This window comes from Lepidochelys kempii, chromosome 2 (genome assembly GCF_965140285.1).
Source record: "Lepidochelys kempii isolate rLepKem1 chromosome 2, rLepKem1.hap1, whole genome shotgun sequence".
Lineage (NCBI taxonomy): Eukaryota > Metazoa > Chordata > Testudines > Cheloniidae > Lepidochelys > Lepidochelys kempii.
This window is the reverse complement of record NC_136381.1, coordinates 111,372,416-111,388,988: the sequence shown is the minus strand read 5'-3', so window position 1 is coordinate 111,388,988 and position 16,573 is coordinate 111,372,416. Positions and strand designations below refer to the sequence as shown.

Below are 16,573 nucleotides of genomic sequence, written 5' to 3'. Positions count from 1 at the left end.
TACCTACATTACTATTAAGGAGAGAAAAGAAAAAGGTAAGAGTCCTGAAAATGAACTCAGGTCAGGAGTGCCCAGACTACGGCTAGATGAAATTTTTCAGACATTTTTTTTTGCTGAAAAACCCAAATTCAGGTCAACCAAACATTTCATGAGTTTGTGCCATTTTTAGTTAATTGTTTTAGTTTAAACTAATTGTTTTGTCATTATCCAAACAAAACATCCAAACCCAGATTTTTTTCCTGCTAGACTCGCCAGGGGAGTTAGGCATGCGAAGGAAGAGGTAGTGGTGGTGTGGGAAACCCAAGTTTGATCCCAGCTCTAGAGCAGGGACTGGAACCCAGTCTCTCCCTCCCAGGTGAGTGCCCTAACCACCAGACTGTTGGCTATTCTGGGATGGGGGTATCAATATCTCCTGCTGAAGCAGTTTCACTTTGTATAAATAATTAGTCATTAGAGCAGGGACTCAAACCCTGGGTTCTCCCACCTCTCAAGTCACCAGGCAACAAAGTCACACCCTCTCTCTCTCTTTCTCTGGCCCAATGACTATTCAAGTATTTTATCAAAATATTTTAGTACTTCTGTATATGGCATTGGTGAGAACTGTACTGGAAAACTGGTGGTCTCTTCCTAAAAATATGCCCCAATACAACCACAAGATATTAGACTTGATGCAGGAATTACCGGGTGAAATTCTATGACCTGTGTAATGTAGGCAACGACCAATGAACACAATGGTCCTTTCCAGCCCTAATCTATTCATTTACAAAAACCTTTCTTAAAGTTGAGCTAAGGTTGCTGTCACACAATAGGACCTTCCTATCCCTATACCCTTCTGGAACATAAGGCTTCAAAACTCAAATATTAGGAAATATTCACTTACGGTCTTCTCACATATCCCCAAAAGAATGTTAGTGTGATAAGAAATGCCACCCCCCTTCCCCCCTTCAGAAAACACACTTATGCAAGCCAGGGGATCTGCAGTTAAAGTGCTGTTTCATTCATAATGAAACCACACAACCTTATCTCTAATCCATAAATAGTACAGCTCAGCTAAGGAATCTGCACACTGTGGCTCGGAGCCACACTTGACTCACAGCAGGGCAGCTGTTCATTCTGCAGAGTCAAGAACAAAATATAATCTTAAAAACAAAAATGAGAGTTAACTTTTAGAGCTTGTTCTCGATGCTAGACACCAGTTCTCACTGCATGTTTTTTCCCCTACCTCTGTACAGAAAGATACAAGACGTGTTGTGATTTTAGTAACAGAGCCAGAGTTTAAGGCTAGGAGGTCATATTTTGGGGGGCTGTGTCTCTGGAACCCCTTGAGCAAACATTCTCAAATATGTATCATATATTCTACCCTGGCCCATACCAATTTTCAAACAGGTTTGAGTCTGACTGTGTGTGTGGTTTTAAGGAGGATTGCAAGTTTGGCTGTAAGCAGAAAACACGTTGCAATGTTCTCTACAGTACCACTCTGTAATTCAAGACTTCATGGTCTGGTTTGGTTCTTGTATCTTGACTGCTTTTGGTAGATGGGGGTAGCATGAATCATGTCAGCCCTGAAGTTCACTAATATTTAATCGTTTACGTGCTAAATCACATGTACATTTTAAAAGTACATTTATTAAACCTATAATTGGTCATGGCACAGTGCTGGGGGAAGGACTTAATGCCTTCTCAAGCTCCCTTCCAGTCCTACATTTCTATGATTCTATACTGGGTCTGACATTGCGAAGTCCTGAGAGCCTTCCACAACGTTCTGAAAGCATGTCAATGAGAGTTTAAGAGCGTTTAGCACTTTGCATGAGGCAATCAGAACTTAGCAGGTTCAGGCTTATTATTACAGTGTTCAGGTAATGGCTGATTAAGATATTTCTCTGCACAGACTCACTCTTTTTGTGTATGATCTCTCATCTCCCTCTAAAATGTAACTTGGGGACTTTATACTGGCAAGCAGTGGGGTGGTGTTTTGTATGTGAAGATCAGTATGTTTCATTTATTATTAAATTCAAGATATTAAGTACAAAAAAGGCCTTTTAACTATGCACAGGGAATATCATTAATGTAGCTGCCATTAGATAAGGCTTGTATCTTTTAATGTGATAGAAACATCATTAACAGTTTGTTTTAACACGGGAGTGACAAGGGAGCCCCAGAATAGTACGCTCTTCATCTGACAAATTCTAATGCATTGCTGTGCAGAAGAAATGTGAATGAACTTTCTTAAATGCAATTCATGAGCTTAGTCAGTCTCTAACTAGCTTAACAAAAACTACTTCGGACAGTAACACTGGGAATGCTATCTGTTTTCATTTCATAGTGACAGGAGAGAGACTGGGGAGGGAGGAGTGGTATAGCAGCTTACTGGCCGCAGACAGTAAGTACTGTATATCTCACTCTCAGCACTGCTAAATAATTCAATCGAACTAAAAAGTACACTGCAAGTTGTGATGCCAATTCTTGCTCAATAGTGGAAGGCTGCCAATAAAATACAATGAAAGAGACAACAATCCTTTGTAAACGGATTTTAAATGTGCTGGAGGAACAAGCATTATGACCATTTGTGCTTAGCAAAATTTGGCATCATGGTTGAAAATATTGTTTGCATTTCAATTTGCACTTTCTAAATCGTGTGTATTTTTAGCTACATTAGTTTTGATGGCTCTATCAAGGGAGTGGTACTCTGCTCATTGAGCAACTGGCAAGAAACAGGCGTGAGAGAGCAGAACGTTACTTTAAACGTCACTAAAAAATGAAAATAAATGTTGTGTCTGCTAGGATAATTGCTTAGAGTATTTCTTACAAAGAGCCAACTCCATAGATGGAGGGGGACTAGTGTTCTATGTAGCACATCCACAAAAATAACATTTTCTAGTTTGTCAAGCTGCAGTAAAATCAGGATGGAGTTAATACCCCCTCATCAAACTGCCTGCAGCAATTAATAATCCAGCCATTGACGCTGGAAAAACACTGTGGCCCACTGGCTGACTCCAGCTGGGTCTCACCACAGTGCAGCACAGAGAACATCCGTGTCAATGCTTTCACAGAAGAAAATCAACAGAAGTGGTCTTTACTACCTTATATATACACTTATGTAAGTCGCTAAGAACTCCCTTCTCCTCCTCCTCCTTCTCGATCTCCTTTTCCTGAGCGAAGAGTCGCCGCCTGCCTGTTTTCAATGGGATATCAACTTCTTTCAACTTGTTACGGAAGCCGTTTTTGTGAACCACGCCATTGATGAGTCCATTTTTGGGCTCGAACCGGGGCAAGGAATGGAACTTATAGGCATTTTCTGAGTGTCCCTCCAAAGGACCTTTCCTCTTCTCTAAGATCTCCTTTTCCAGCAGGACTTCCTTCTCTAGTTTCTTGTGCTCCTCAGAGGAGAGGGAGTCATAGGAGAGCAAGTACTGGCAATAGGCTTCCTGCAGCTTTGCTAGCCTGTCCTGCGCAGTTCTGGGGATTCGTAGCATATCTGCCAGCTTGTTCCATTTCTTGAGGTCAGTCACTTGCTGCATGCCGCCCATTTCATTGATCAGCTGGAAAAAGCAGGCCAAATCTAGCTCACAGCCTCCTGGAGTCCATGTGTGTGGGGTGGTGGGGAGGGAAGAGGGAAACACAGGAAACAGTTAGGAAAAATTTTGGCAGACTGCATTCAACATTTCTTTACTACTTATATAATATCAGTTTCTGTTCAGGTGGGACACTATTTTCTCAAAATCCTCAGTAATGCAGATACGAAAACAGAATAGAACAGTCAAACAGTCAGTGTTTCCATTTTTAAAGTGCCCAAGTTCTGACTAAAATACTCGGATTGCCAAGATTATTAAGTGGATCATATTTTCACTAACCCTCCCCACAGCTACTTTTGGCCTCCCTTTTGGGTTCAGTTGCCACCTGACAAAATCAAGCTCCAACTCTGCCTGATTAAGAGCAGGGACTTGAACATAGGTCTCCCATATTAAAGGTGAATACCCTAATGATACCAAGCTATTCTGAGGTCATGCCTCCCAATCTCTATCCCACCCCACCCCCAGCCCTCCCTGAAATTTAATCCACTCAGAAACCTTCCCAGTGAACTTCTAGTCAAAACTGAGTTTCCACAAAAAGTTTTGGTTTCGGTGAACCAGCATTTCTGGCAAAAAAAAATTCCCAACCAGCTTTATATAGGTGTAGTGCAGAGTTTTTAACATCTGTACAACATTTTCAAAATATGAAGCATTATATAAGACAAACATTAACAAACCATTTTTGTACATAAGTAAACAAAAACAAGGGAAAACCAGGACAACAAACTGAGGAAAATGGAGATTCACATCTCCATAAGCATCACAAACATGTTTCTGTCAACTCAAACAGACGAAATGTGACTGATCTAAAGTAAAAAGCTCCAGATGGGTCCACGGAGTGGCATCCTCTAGTAATTTAGTAAAGATGGTCATTTGCATTTTACACTGTGTATTAGTTTTTGGAAACTGGAAGATCATCAGGAGAATTATTCATTACTTTCTGGGAAACTTCAATCAAAGAAAAAAAACAGACTATACAAAAGCTTTTAAATTCTAGCATAAAGACAGTCAAATTAATGATAAACTTTCCATCCAAAAGTAAAAATTTTAAAGAAAACCTCAGTATCACATTTAGTCAAAGGACAGAATTAATCATCAACAGAAAAAGGTTCACAAACTGACCAAAAACTGCCCATAAATAAGGACAACTGCTATAGGAAAAACTAAAACCACAACATTACTGTCATCAACACTGCTCCCAAGTCATCCTTGTCTCCTCTTTCCATCCTGAGAAACATTAAGGATTAGCAGTCTCTAATGTGAATTTAATATGGCTTGGAAACAGTACTGTAAAACAGAAAGAAGTATCATCATTCTAAATGACTCCTCCACTGCTGTGATGATAGCTACCTCCTCTCAAGCCCAGTCAACCGTCTGTCCTGTTCAGATTCTTCTACTATGCCCTTTAGTATAGCATCTGAGCAGTATGCGTGCATCTCCCGCAAATTAGCCATACTGTCTTACAGTATTTCATAGCTGTCCTCAGATTTCTTATCTCCTCCATTCTCTTCCTTGACAGTTTTTCCCTACCCTTCAGCTCCTTCCTTCGAGGCAAATTCAGTGACGAGGCTCAGATGCCTGGAGACACATGGAAAATTTTTGTGCAGTTTTTAAACAGTGCTGCAACGGAGGCAGACCATTTTTGGGAGAGTCCCTTATTAAAATGTTGATAGCACATCACTGGTTAGATGACCAGAATGCCCGTGGCTAGACCCCAGGAGTATGGTTTCAGTACTGGTGCTGAAACAATAGGCAACGACTTTCCAAGTGTGTGACAAAGCTCTAGGGTAGGTCAAAGGGCAGAAAAAGTATGTCCTATCTAGCAACCATTCCTAGTTAAAGTAGTGCAACTTCCACCTACAAGGAGAGGGGTGGTGAGAGCAACACCACAGGAGAAAGGAAACAAATTTGAGAGGTTTTTGTTCTGTTACATTTAATCCTTCACAAAAAATAGCACTCAAGCAACACACAGCTTTTTTGCTCATGCACACCGTTGACAAACTAATGGAAGGTATATGGCCTGTATGAAGCTGAGTAACATCCCTTCAGTTCTGAAAGATGAGTGGCTCAGTTTCATATTAAATGGTTTTGTAATACAACATAAATATCTGCACGCTCTGTTTAAATCACCAATCTCAAAACACTTCATCACCTGCTTAAAAATGTAATGTTCTCAAGCACAACAAGATGGAAGCTACTTTAGAATGTCAGAGCTGGAGTTCTCTCACTGAGTAAGTATGCTGTACTGCTGTGGGTGCTTCATAACACCTGCCCTCGTTAAAGATTGTTAAATGGTTTCAGTTACAATTCCATTTCACAGGGCCATAACTTTCTGAAACATTCATTTTTAGGGTGAAACTTCCAAAGAGACTGGCCTCTGCCTGCGGGTTAATATATATTTTAAGTTTGATGGAAAAAAATTTAACCCCTTTTTTCTTTTTAAAAGGGCTCATCGCAAATGGCTGAAATTGGAAACTTGGCACGGGTTACTAAGGACTCTCCTCTGACTGTTTTTTAAAAAATTGTTTTGATTTGACAATGTTGGGATTATTTGAAAACTGCAATACTGAGCAAGCTCAGTGGAAAAAAATGTAAACAAATTTTCAGGCGTGCATTTACAGCCAAATCCTGGCCCCAAAGAAGTCAATGGCAAAACTCAACGATCTTCAGTGGAAATGGGATTTGGTCCTTACAGCAGGAATATGCGTGTGCGCACACTTGTTATCTCAAAGAATTTAAAGTCTCTACTGCTGAAGCCAATATATTTTTAATCTGTGTGCTCTGATTACCTTCAGATTTCTCTTCCCCTTCTCCTCAACATTTTGTTTTAATTTGAAACTTAAAATACATAGGAAATTAAATGTGAAAAGATTAATAATAACAATCATAAAGCTGTGAGATCAGGTACACAAGAGCCAGGAAATATAATCAAAAAGTTAATGTTGCATCAGGAGTGTTAACACTGCCATATTGCACATGTTGTATTTTCCTCTTTCCCTTGCCAATCTAACGTGAATTTAATACTCCTTGTTATTAACATACAACCATTACAGATATCAAATGCCAAAGGATCAATTTAATGCTGCTAGAGTAATCTTAACTTTTGGAATTCCCTGAACTTTTGAGCATTTGATCTCACAACCTAATATTACAGCAATCCTACTTTTCTTCAGGGATTGTACTGTAGAATACTAATCTTTTCTCCTTTTTCTTAAATCCTGCTGATATATTGTACTGCACATTACAGAGGTGTTCTTGGTTAATATTATAATCTTGCAATGTCTGAATTCTTTTATTTTCTTGCTTTTCACGTATTCATGTTGTGAAAACTGAAATAAAGTTTTAACAGAGAAAAAAATGTTGTGTACACTTGAGGTAGAAAGAAAGGAGAGGTCTTTAAACAAAGTAATGTGCATAGCTGCCTCCCAGGGAATAATGCCTCAATCACAAAAGCAGTGCCTGAAGTTGTACTGTTAAAGGTCTCCGAATTATAACTTGGTTAGAAGTTACTAAAAAAGAAATGTTAAATAAAAATTTGAAGCAACCAAGATAAATTTATTATATTTTCTAGGCTGCTTAGAAAAAGCAGATTTAAAGATAATTTTCCTAAAGATTAAAATGTTTTCCTTAACTAGCATATATGTTCTTTACAAGCCATTGTCACCTTTCTATTACTTATGTCATATCTGACAGCAGACTATAAACCAAGAATTCGTTTAAATAAACAATTCTCACTCAGGCATTAGCCATGGCAGCTACCTGCTGGGAGAAATAATGAAACCGCCATTTTGCAATGAACCACATTTTACTGCCTATTCTTGACACTTAATGGTTGTTAAATGTCTGCAGGTCACTAGAAATTTGTGATCTTAAGTGTCTGGATAACCAAACAGAAGTCAGTTCAAACGACTTTTTTTTTGGTTGGGTTGGTTGATTTTTTTGTTTTGTTTTGTGTTTGTTTGTTTTTTGTTAAAAGCTTTTGAAAGGAATTCTGGAGATGGGAAAAGTCAGATTCATTTTCTAGTGTAGCAGCACTCCATAAACTGTAAACAGAAGACTCCTAAAAACTTCCAGTGTAACTTTAGATCAAGAATCTTAATATTTATATTTATTAGTTTTATAAGTAAGTGGGGAGAAAAGAGAGGGTCTTGAAATTTGAATAGAGAGACCTATGTAGCCTTTTGCCCTAGATAAAATCAATGAAGAATTAGACAGTATTAACGTGCTTAAGTGAATCAGCATGGAGAAGCCTGCACTATACCCACCTGCACGGCACCTGGTCTATGAATAAACAGAGGAAAATCCAGCATCCTGCAGTTTCACAGGGATTCAATTAATCACAAAATCAAATGAAGCACAAAATTTACTGCACAAGGCTTATAAACTGAAGCAAAAGACCAGCAGGAGCCACAGCCCTTACCGATGAGTGGGAGCTCATCCATGGTAATGCCCTGAGATTTGAGGTGCTTCTTGATGCAGGCCAGCCGCTGCACGTTGGGTCCCCAGCGCCTGCTGAGCTTGTGTATGTGCTGAATCTGTGTCACAAACCGCATCTCATCATTCAGCTTGCACTCAGGTCTCCAGTCTGCAGGAGGAATCACCCTACACATCCCATACTTCTCTACCTGAGCTCGGACTGACTCAATGTATATCAACGGGTCATGGAACTCCTTCGTGGAGGGCCGAAGGATGGGAATCTCATCCATCATTGCCCACCCAGACTTGCTACTACCCTTTTCGTGCTTTCCTGTTGAGTCGTGTGGCTTGTGCAAGGACTCAGTTTCAGAGGTAGAATGAATTTCACAGGAGGCATTTTCAGTTTTACCATGTGCTTGTTTCCCTGGAGTATTCTTTCCAGCAGTGGCTCTTTTCGGCCTATTTCTTTCCAGAATCTTCTCTGGCATTTCCTTTTTCACATGTCCATTCAGCAAGGGCTTTTCCACAGCTGCCTTTTTGCTCACAGCTTCTGTCAAGCTGACCGCCCCTTTCATTTTCTTGGTGGGTGACTGTATTTTCTCTATGTGATTTGTCTCTTCCAGCCTCCTCTTAGAATTGCGCAGCCCCTCCCTCAACTGTCTCCCCACCTCCTTAGTGCATGCCTTTTGGTTCAACTTGCCATTGACCTTGACACCATTAACAGCGATATTATTAGACTTGGACGCTCCAAGGGATAGCACCTGTTTGCGGGTTTTTGCATTGCTACTTTCTGTTTTCCCTGAGATTGTATGGTGAACAGGTGAACTGGGTTTGTGGTGATTTAGTTTGGTTTCCTTGACCAGTTCTTTCTTGGCTTTGGTGTATGTGACGGTTCCCTTTGTCACTGTTGCAGTGTACTTCACAGTTTTGGATGGTGAAGGTCTGACTTCTCTCATCTTTTTGGCACTGGCTGCATTTGCACCTGGAGATGACAATCGAGTGATTCCGTTGACCTTAGAAACCTGGGAAGCCAGAAGTATTGTGGAGGAAGCAGAAGGAAGAAAAGAGAAAACAAAAACTAATTAATAAAAGACTATTTGAATGGAGACACCTACAGAGAACCAAATCATGCACACCTGACTCCTAAGTGAGGTCTGCAAGATATGGCCCCCTTAGGGCAATCTGCATATCACAGGTTTCACCCAGAGAAGGGCAGGATCTGGACACTTTTTAAAATAAAACCAGAACTGAAAACAAATAAAGTCAAGCCCACTGTCACAGAGTATGAGGCAGGTACCTCTGCCTTAAGGAGAGGATCACCGACTCATGCATTAAGAACACTACCCCATTCCTTATCTACTGTAAAGTCCCAGATAGCATCATGAGGATGGATGCTTAAGTCTATAACTAAAAAGAACTAACCACTCTACTGTATCTACTATAACTACTGAGATGGACATGGCTGGTTAACATCAATGGAAGGTGCACAGAATACCCACCCACTCCTCTCCTTCACGGATATGAAATTTATAAATCTACAAATCTGAAATTTATATTCAAAACACAAACATCTGTTTGTCTGTATTTCTGAAACACTATGTACCCGACAGATCAGGATGGCCATGAAGGATCCAGTCTATCATGTATACTGAGTTTCGGGAGGCACTCTATTAAAGTTGTGAATACAGAATAGGAGTTTGTACAGTAGTTCTGATACGTGCAGATACTTGTTTAAGTTTTATATCTGGGCAGTTTTACTTCTATACGGTATATTTTATTACATCATATTATCCAACTCAAGTGCTTTAAGTTATGCATCTAAACCCAGTTAGGAAACTAAAAGTAACAGCCTAATCATCAGAAGTGCTGAGCATGGACAGTGATCGCTGGCTTCCAAGGGAACTTCTGAAAACCAGGTCACTTCTATTTAAGTAACTAAGTTTAGGAAGCCAAGTTTAAACACTGCAGACTTAAATTCTTATCATTAACTGGGCATCAGCAGTTTATGAGAATGCAAAACCCACCCCAAATATCCAAAGTCCAGACCTTCTATATATGTACTGACAATGGGTATACATACTGTATAACCATGCTTAACCCAAACTCAGTTAATACCTTGCACCTCTATAAATGCCCTTCCAAGTATTTCAAAACCATTTTCAAGTAATTAAACTTCATAATCCCACGGCAATAAAGACAAGTATTATTATTCACATTTTACTACTGGATATACTGAGACACAGAAAAGGTTAAATGACCTGCTGAGGTCACACAGTGAAATCAGCAGAATGGTAAGGAGAACCTAGGAGTTCTGACTCCCATTCTGCTGCTCTAGCCTCTAGAAGACAAGCCCTCCCTCTTAGTTATGTACCCTGGATTGTACTATACATATATATATATACACACACACATATATATATATATATATATATATATATATATATACACACACACATACACACACACTCTCCACACAGTTTCTCCGCTGTTCTCCAGGTTGGGAGCTGGAATGGTGCCCTTTTAAAACTAGCCAGCATTTTCCTCTGCACATGGTTCCAACAGTTAGAGAAACCAAAGCCAGACTCTTCTAAGGAAGACCTGTTTACCTGATGGTTTCAGGTTTCCCTGTGAGCGTTCTAGATAAATGGGGGTTTATATTGTATATTAAAAATTAACCATTTAATTTACAATTAAAATTAAAAATGCATTTCCGAGCCTGCCCCATGACCTGGGAAGTGCTGAACGTGAGACCTGAGTAAGAGTCTTTTTGGTTTCTCGCTCCCTGGACGAGCTGTGACTGGGAGAGCTATACGGGCAGCCCCTGATGGTCAGGGTGTACCCTGAGCATCCCCTTCTGGCCTTTTTTTTTTTTTTTTTTTTTTTTACTTAGTAGAGGCTTCAAAGGAAATCCCAGGCAATCACGTAGGAGGGTAACTGTGACACATGGCCTCAGAAAAACAGATGGAGGGAGAATGGAGGGATCCTGACAACTTTGATAAGACACCTAAAACATTTCCCTTCCCAAAGGCAAAAAACCATTGAACTCCTTTACGAGTTTTAGGCCAGAATTAAAACTGCCAAGATATAAATCCCCGGAAAATTGCATTTATTATGAAAACTGCAACCAGTTAGTGCCATTATAATGCTTCGGCATAGCAAGAACATAGATCTCTCAGAGCCAGTTATGAAGCTGAAGGGGTTCATCTGACTAATGCTAACTAACCTTCCACCCTACCTTATGAGCATAACGTTTTAAATCCCGGTTCTCCCTACAAAGTTATTTCAAAGATGGTTCAGTATGCTTTCAACATTATACCTGTACCAGTGTATTCTACATTTGAATATATATTTCTCTTCTAGATTCCCCAGCAGTAAGCCAACCCTATAAGGCTAAAGAGAACTTGAGAATTTCCTCCGACCTGTCATCTTTTTAGATTAGCTACAACATTATGGTTTTGAGATGCTTCATTTACTCTTCTGTCCTCCCTCCCAAGAAGCCCACAGCTACCTCCCATATGTAGAAAGAGTATGCACCTGGCGTATTTACATACACAAATATTTATGGTCCAGAACAGACCATGCTTCAAACTGTATTAGGCTGCAACAAGCTTCTTCAACTGGAAACAAATGGAACAAAGAACGTGGTCATAGCCATTAACAAAGTGTTTGGTGGATTCAGGGTTTCACATTGGCAAACGTGAAATTCTGTCTGGCTAGCACCCACCTAAGCTTCCTTTGCCTGTATTTGTCTCTCAGGATCCAACAGATGTTTGGTACCAAAGAAAACAAAATAATTGTGGTAGGCATTTTCTTACCTTTCTACAGTTGATATGTCTCCCCCCAATAACCGCCAAACCAAACATACACACACAGAGAGTCAGCCTAATAAATTGACCGCACTCCCAGCTGCTCAGGTTCACCACATGGGGTCTAGTGACACAGCTCCATCCCGCAGCAGTGCTTATACTGAGCACATAAGAAAGAAGTCAATTTAATTCAGGTAGTAACAAAGTGATTGACAATAGCCTTCATCACTCGTTAAAGTTGTGTGCTAACAGTGAAATCAGGCATACAAATACACTTGTCTCTAGTTTTCAGCTACCCTCTCGGTTTTAGTCGATATTTATTTATTTATTTATTTATTTGTCTTCACACCACTCTTATTCATGGTACCAACCAAAGTACTCTCCTACCACATGGAATTTTGCTGGCTCTTTTAATGTTAAACTGTATGGGGCCATCCCACAGTCTTGCAGCAATATCTTCTGGTCTTCACAGAGGAGCCATCAACGGATGCAGAATCCAATGGATTCCATAGTGCAGGGGGTCTCAAATTGGGAGTCGGGACCTTTTAGGGGTGTTACGAGGTTATTACATGGCGGGTCACGAGCGGTCAGCCTCCACCCCAAACCCTTCCTTGCCTCCAGCATTTATAATGGTGTTAAATATATAAAAAGTGTTTTTAATTTATAAATTAAAAACAAGGGCGGGAGGGGGTCCGCACTCAGAGGCGTGCTATGTGAAAGGGGTCACCAGCACAAAAGTTTGAGAACCACTGCCATAGTGTCTCTCCTCACTTTTTTTTTTTAATTAAAGAGTTTAAGTATTCCTTCAAGACTGTTTGTTAGATGTACATTGGTGTACACATGCCGCTACACAGCACCTAGGATCAATCCTCACACACACACACTCTCTCTCTTTCTCTAAAAACAAAACATAGCTTATTAGAAAAAAATACATAATTGTAATTGTTTGAGCCCCATAAGACTTCAAGTTTTCTCATTTGTTTATTCATTCATTTGCATTGGTACAGAGTTGGAGTTTTGCGGAGCTAAATTATCCTATTAGACCAACAGAGGGCCCTATTGAACTAGATTTCCTCTCCCTACAATTCCTTTGGAGTTGTGGGGGAGGTTGGGGGAAGACAGCAAGGCAGAGCGAGCAACACCAGAGAGAGAGAGAGAGAGAAAGAGAAACATTTGTGGGTCTATGATGCTCTCTACCTTTGTTTCCTGTAGGACAACTAACCCCCTCAGCATCCCTTGCCGTCACCACCAGCAAAAACATGCCAAAAATAGAATGGTCCTGTGGCTGGCATCCTAATGAAACAACTCTCCTCTTTTTGGAGAACACTAAAGAATTCAACAAAGACTTATCAGAATCAGAAATTTAATGGTGTCCCCACTAACTGGCAAGGTTAGTGTTTTGCAACAGGTTAAATCACCGTATATGAGTAACTAGCCCTTTTACAATAGCTCAGTTAGTAACAGTCAAGTTATCAGCAGATCCATAAAAATAGGGAGCCAGGTTTTTTTTCCTAGTATTGGGTTGTGGAATGAAAATTAAGGGTTTTTTTACCGATTTAATTTTAAGCTTACAAAAACTGTCTCCACTTTGAGCCCTTTTTATTTTCTTGAGTTTTAAGATGATCACTATATTTGAGGCAGATTACTTTATGTTTGCATAGCACTATGAACAGTAGAGGAATACAGGAGGATCATTTTTAGTATCTGTGTCTTTCTTATTGTAGCATGACAAAGACTCTAATATTGTGAATGCACACAACTGCCCAATTTAAATTGGAATTCTGGAGGAAGTTATTTCACTTATATCCCCTAAATAGCATAGGATAGATAGTAAAAAGTGAAATACAAATGTATCTGTGCACATAATCTGCTGTTTGGCAATCTCAGAATCAGAGTTACTTTCCCCAGTAACAACCGTGTACTTTAGGAATAGCTGACACTATCGCTAATTTCATTTTATACTGCTAAAGGTTACATATGCCAAAATCCCTATTAGAGAAAGACAGAAAAAGAATTTCCTGGTCAGAATCCTATAGTGCTCAAATTCTGTACTATACAAATCTGATTTTAGCTATGATTATTGTGGTTCAAAAACAAATGCTATTCATGTATTACAAAAGGTTTACTATAACCACAAAATATTAACTAGATGTTTGTATTGTACAAAGATTAAATAATCTGTCACTATGTATCTAGTTCGTACTGCTATTATCCAATTTTGATAATAAGTGTAAGTATTCAAGTGTTCATTCATAGCAAGTAAGATCAAAGCTTAAAAGCATATTCCAAATTGAAATATGTATCTTATGCAGCACATTTACAGATCATCCCTTAGCTTTTCTTTTATTACTTGTATATAGCATTAGATATGCATGGTGCTATGCAAAAAGATAAAGACTAAGCCTGCCCCAAAGAAATTATAAGCTAAATTAATGTAAAAATAACAAAATATGACAGCACGGGGTGGTGTATGTGTGGGGGGGGAAGGCAATACGAGTGTCAGAGCTGGAAGACAAGGGTGAACACAAAATGATCATACAGTTGGCTTGCAGCCTAGCTCAAGCATCTTAAGGGTTACAAAGGCACATGTCTCGTTTTAATACATATAAACACTATAGCTTACGCCTCAAAGCGGTGAGCTTTGAAAAGGGACTTAGGTGGAGAGGAGTACAGAGAGGTTATAGAGAGCCACATGGAAGAAGGCAAAGGACAGAAGGGGGCATTCAGTCAAGAATGAGCAAAAAGTGTGATGGGGAGGAACAGGAGCAAAGGTAGGAGGGATATACATTGTGGAGAGCCTTAAAAGCAATAATGAAGAACTTTAATTTGATTCAGGAGGCAAAAGGGAGCCAGAGGAGGCAATTTAAGAGGGACTGGAACCTTATCATAGCATTGCACTAAGCAGGTATTTTCTTGGCACTGGATACAGTGTTTTGCCTTCTGCTGTTTTCAATATCTAATGGCCCAACCTAGCAGGTGCCCATCCAAGGCCTGGAGGGCCATGCAAAATCCAGACTGTAGCTCTATGGGAGGCCAGCCTATCCAGAGGGAAAGCCTGTATGCTCCAACAAACTATCTCTGAAATGGCATGTTGCAGAACTAACCATTAAGAAAAGAGAAACTAAGCCAAAAGAGCAGCAAATTCCCCCTGCTGCACTCCTCTCATCCCATGCACCACCTTCAACAAGCCTTAGACTGGATTAATTTACATACGGCAACCAGTGGAAGGATTTAAAAGGGCACTGAGCTGGGTTTTTAAATAATTTAAGAAACATTACTTGAAAATTGCTGTTTTAGGAGTTCCTGCCCCAACTGCCAAAAAACGGATGGAAACACTTCCTCTTTGAATGCCAGTCAGTGGCAAGCCACAACCTCGAGGCCATCGGTCCTTTAAAACTTCTCCAGCAGAGTGAAAGTCAACAAACCTGCTGCCATATGAAGACTTCGGCGGTACTGCCACTGAGAGCGGGGACAGTTTGGAATATCATATTAGGATGCAGGTAAGGGGAAGATGAGTTTCCAAGAGCTCCAAGTAGTCTCTCAGTAGACTCCTGAGTTTCTATTGGCCAAGTAAAATACAACAAACAGTGATAATACGAGCTTCCCTGCAATGCCAATGACTCTCAAACATAACCTGTTTGAGGATCACCTGTAGAAAAAAAAAGGTCATTCTCTGTGTTCAGCCAACCTTGGCAATATCAGCAGAGAGACCAACAAGGGTGCCGGACAGTTTTCATAAAAAACAAATGTGAATACCCTACGTATACCCTCATGTAATGTGAAGGTGTGGTAATAATGTGTATTGTATTGCAATGGGGGTCTGTCCATTTATGTAATGTTTTTTTTCCTCTCTCTCACTTCTCTCACACTCAAAGTCAACTCCCTGTTTTTCTTCATACCACAGGTTAAAGATTCCAAAGTTACCTCAGTGGGGGGTGGCGTACTAGGGTTAGCACTTTATGAGCACATGCATTGCATGTGCCCAAATGAGAGTACAACACATTACCTGTTTCCTTAAGTCCTGAGCCGATCTATGAAGAGTGTGGTGGTTGTTAGCAGTGAACCCTTTCGTTGAGGAGCCAGTATTTGTAGTAGGATGGTGATTAGCAGCAGCCTGGTCTTTTCTGCTCTCAGCCTTGTGTTCACTGTTCCTCTCCTTCCCCGGTGTGGTCTCTTTGCTTTTGTGTTTATGGGTAGTTTCTTTTTCCTTCGTTGATTTGCTGGACCCACTGAAGACTGGGAAGTGAGAAGGGAAAGTAGTGGAGAGATGGGGGTTGGGTGTGAGGGGGAAAAAAAGACAAAATACATTTGAAACCAGCTTCTTCATTTAAAAAGATGTAAAAGAAAACTTAAGCTATTGTCAGCATTAGATGTTTAGTAGGTGCCTCGTTATATACAAATCAAAATAAAGACAAATAGAAAACTAGAGGGACTGCCAGGTTATATTCTGTGTACCTATAAAAACAGATTTCCTGAAAATAGCCAGGACCTTAAATTATCAAAAACAGACAGAATTTAACATTTAAATTAACAGTCACCAGGTATGTTCCTGTTTTCATTGTCTGAACAAACACAGACCAGCAAATTTCACATTTGTTTATAATTAGGCTTTTAAAGGGACAGTCCCATATTTAAGCCCTCCTGCAGGTGTCCTAACTTTTTCTTAAAAATGGGCAAATTGTCCTGTATTTTCTGCCCCTCCCCCACATCAGTACTGATGGGTCCTGCTGCTGGCCGGAACCCTGCCCACCAGCGGTAAGTCCAGTGACTGACCAAGGGGGT

General features: G+C 40.1%; 1 protein-coding gene across 4 annotated transcripts in view; it reads right to left on the bottom strand.

Moving 5' to 3' along the window:
- Positions 1-16,573, bottom strand: part of JARID2 (jumonji and AT-rich interaction domain containing 2) — a 307,495-nt gene that overhangs the window by 39,769 nt on the left and 251,153 nt on the right. For all 4 annotated transcript variants that reach the window (XM_073331951.2, XM_073331952.2, XM_073331950.2 and 1 more), the window contains 3 exons: positions 15,798-16,027; positions 7,990-9,007; positions 3,081-3,574 (listed from right to left, as the gene is read on the bottom strand). In XM_073331951.2, coding sequence (XP_073188052.1) covers positions 3,081-3,574; positions 7,990-9,007; positions 15,798-16,027 — 1,742 coding nt within the window. The remainder of the gene's footprint in view (positions 1-3,080; positions 3,575-7,989; positions 9,008-15,797; positions 16,028-16,573) is intronic.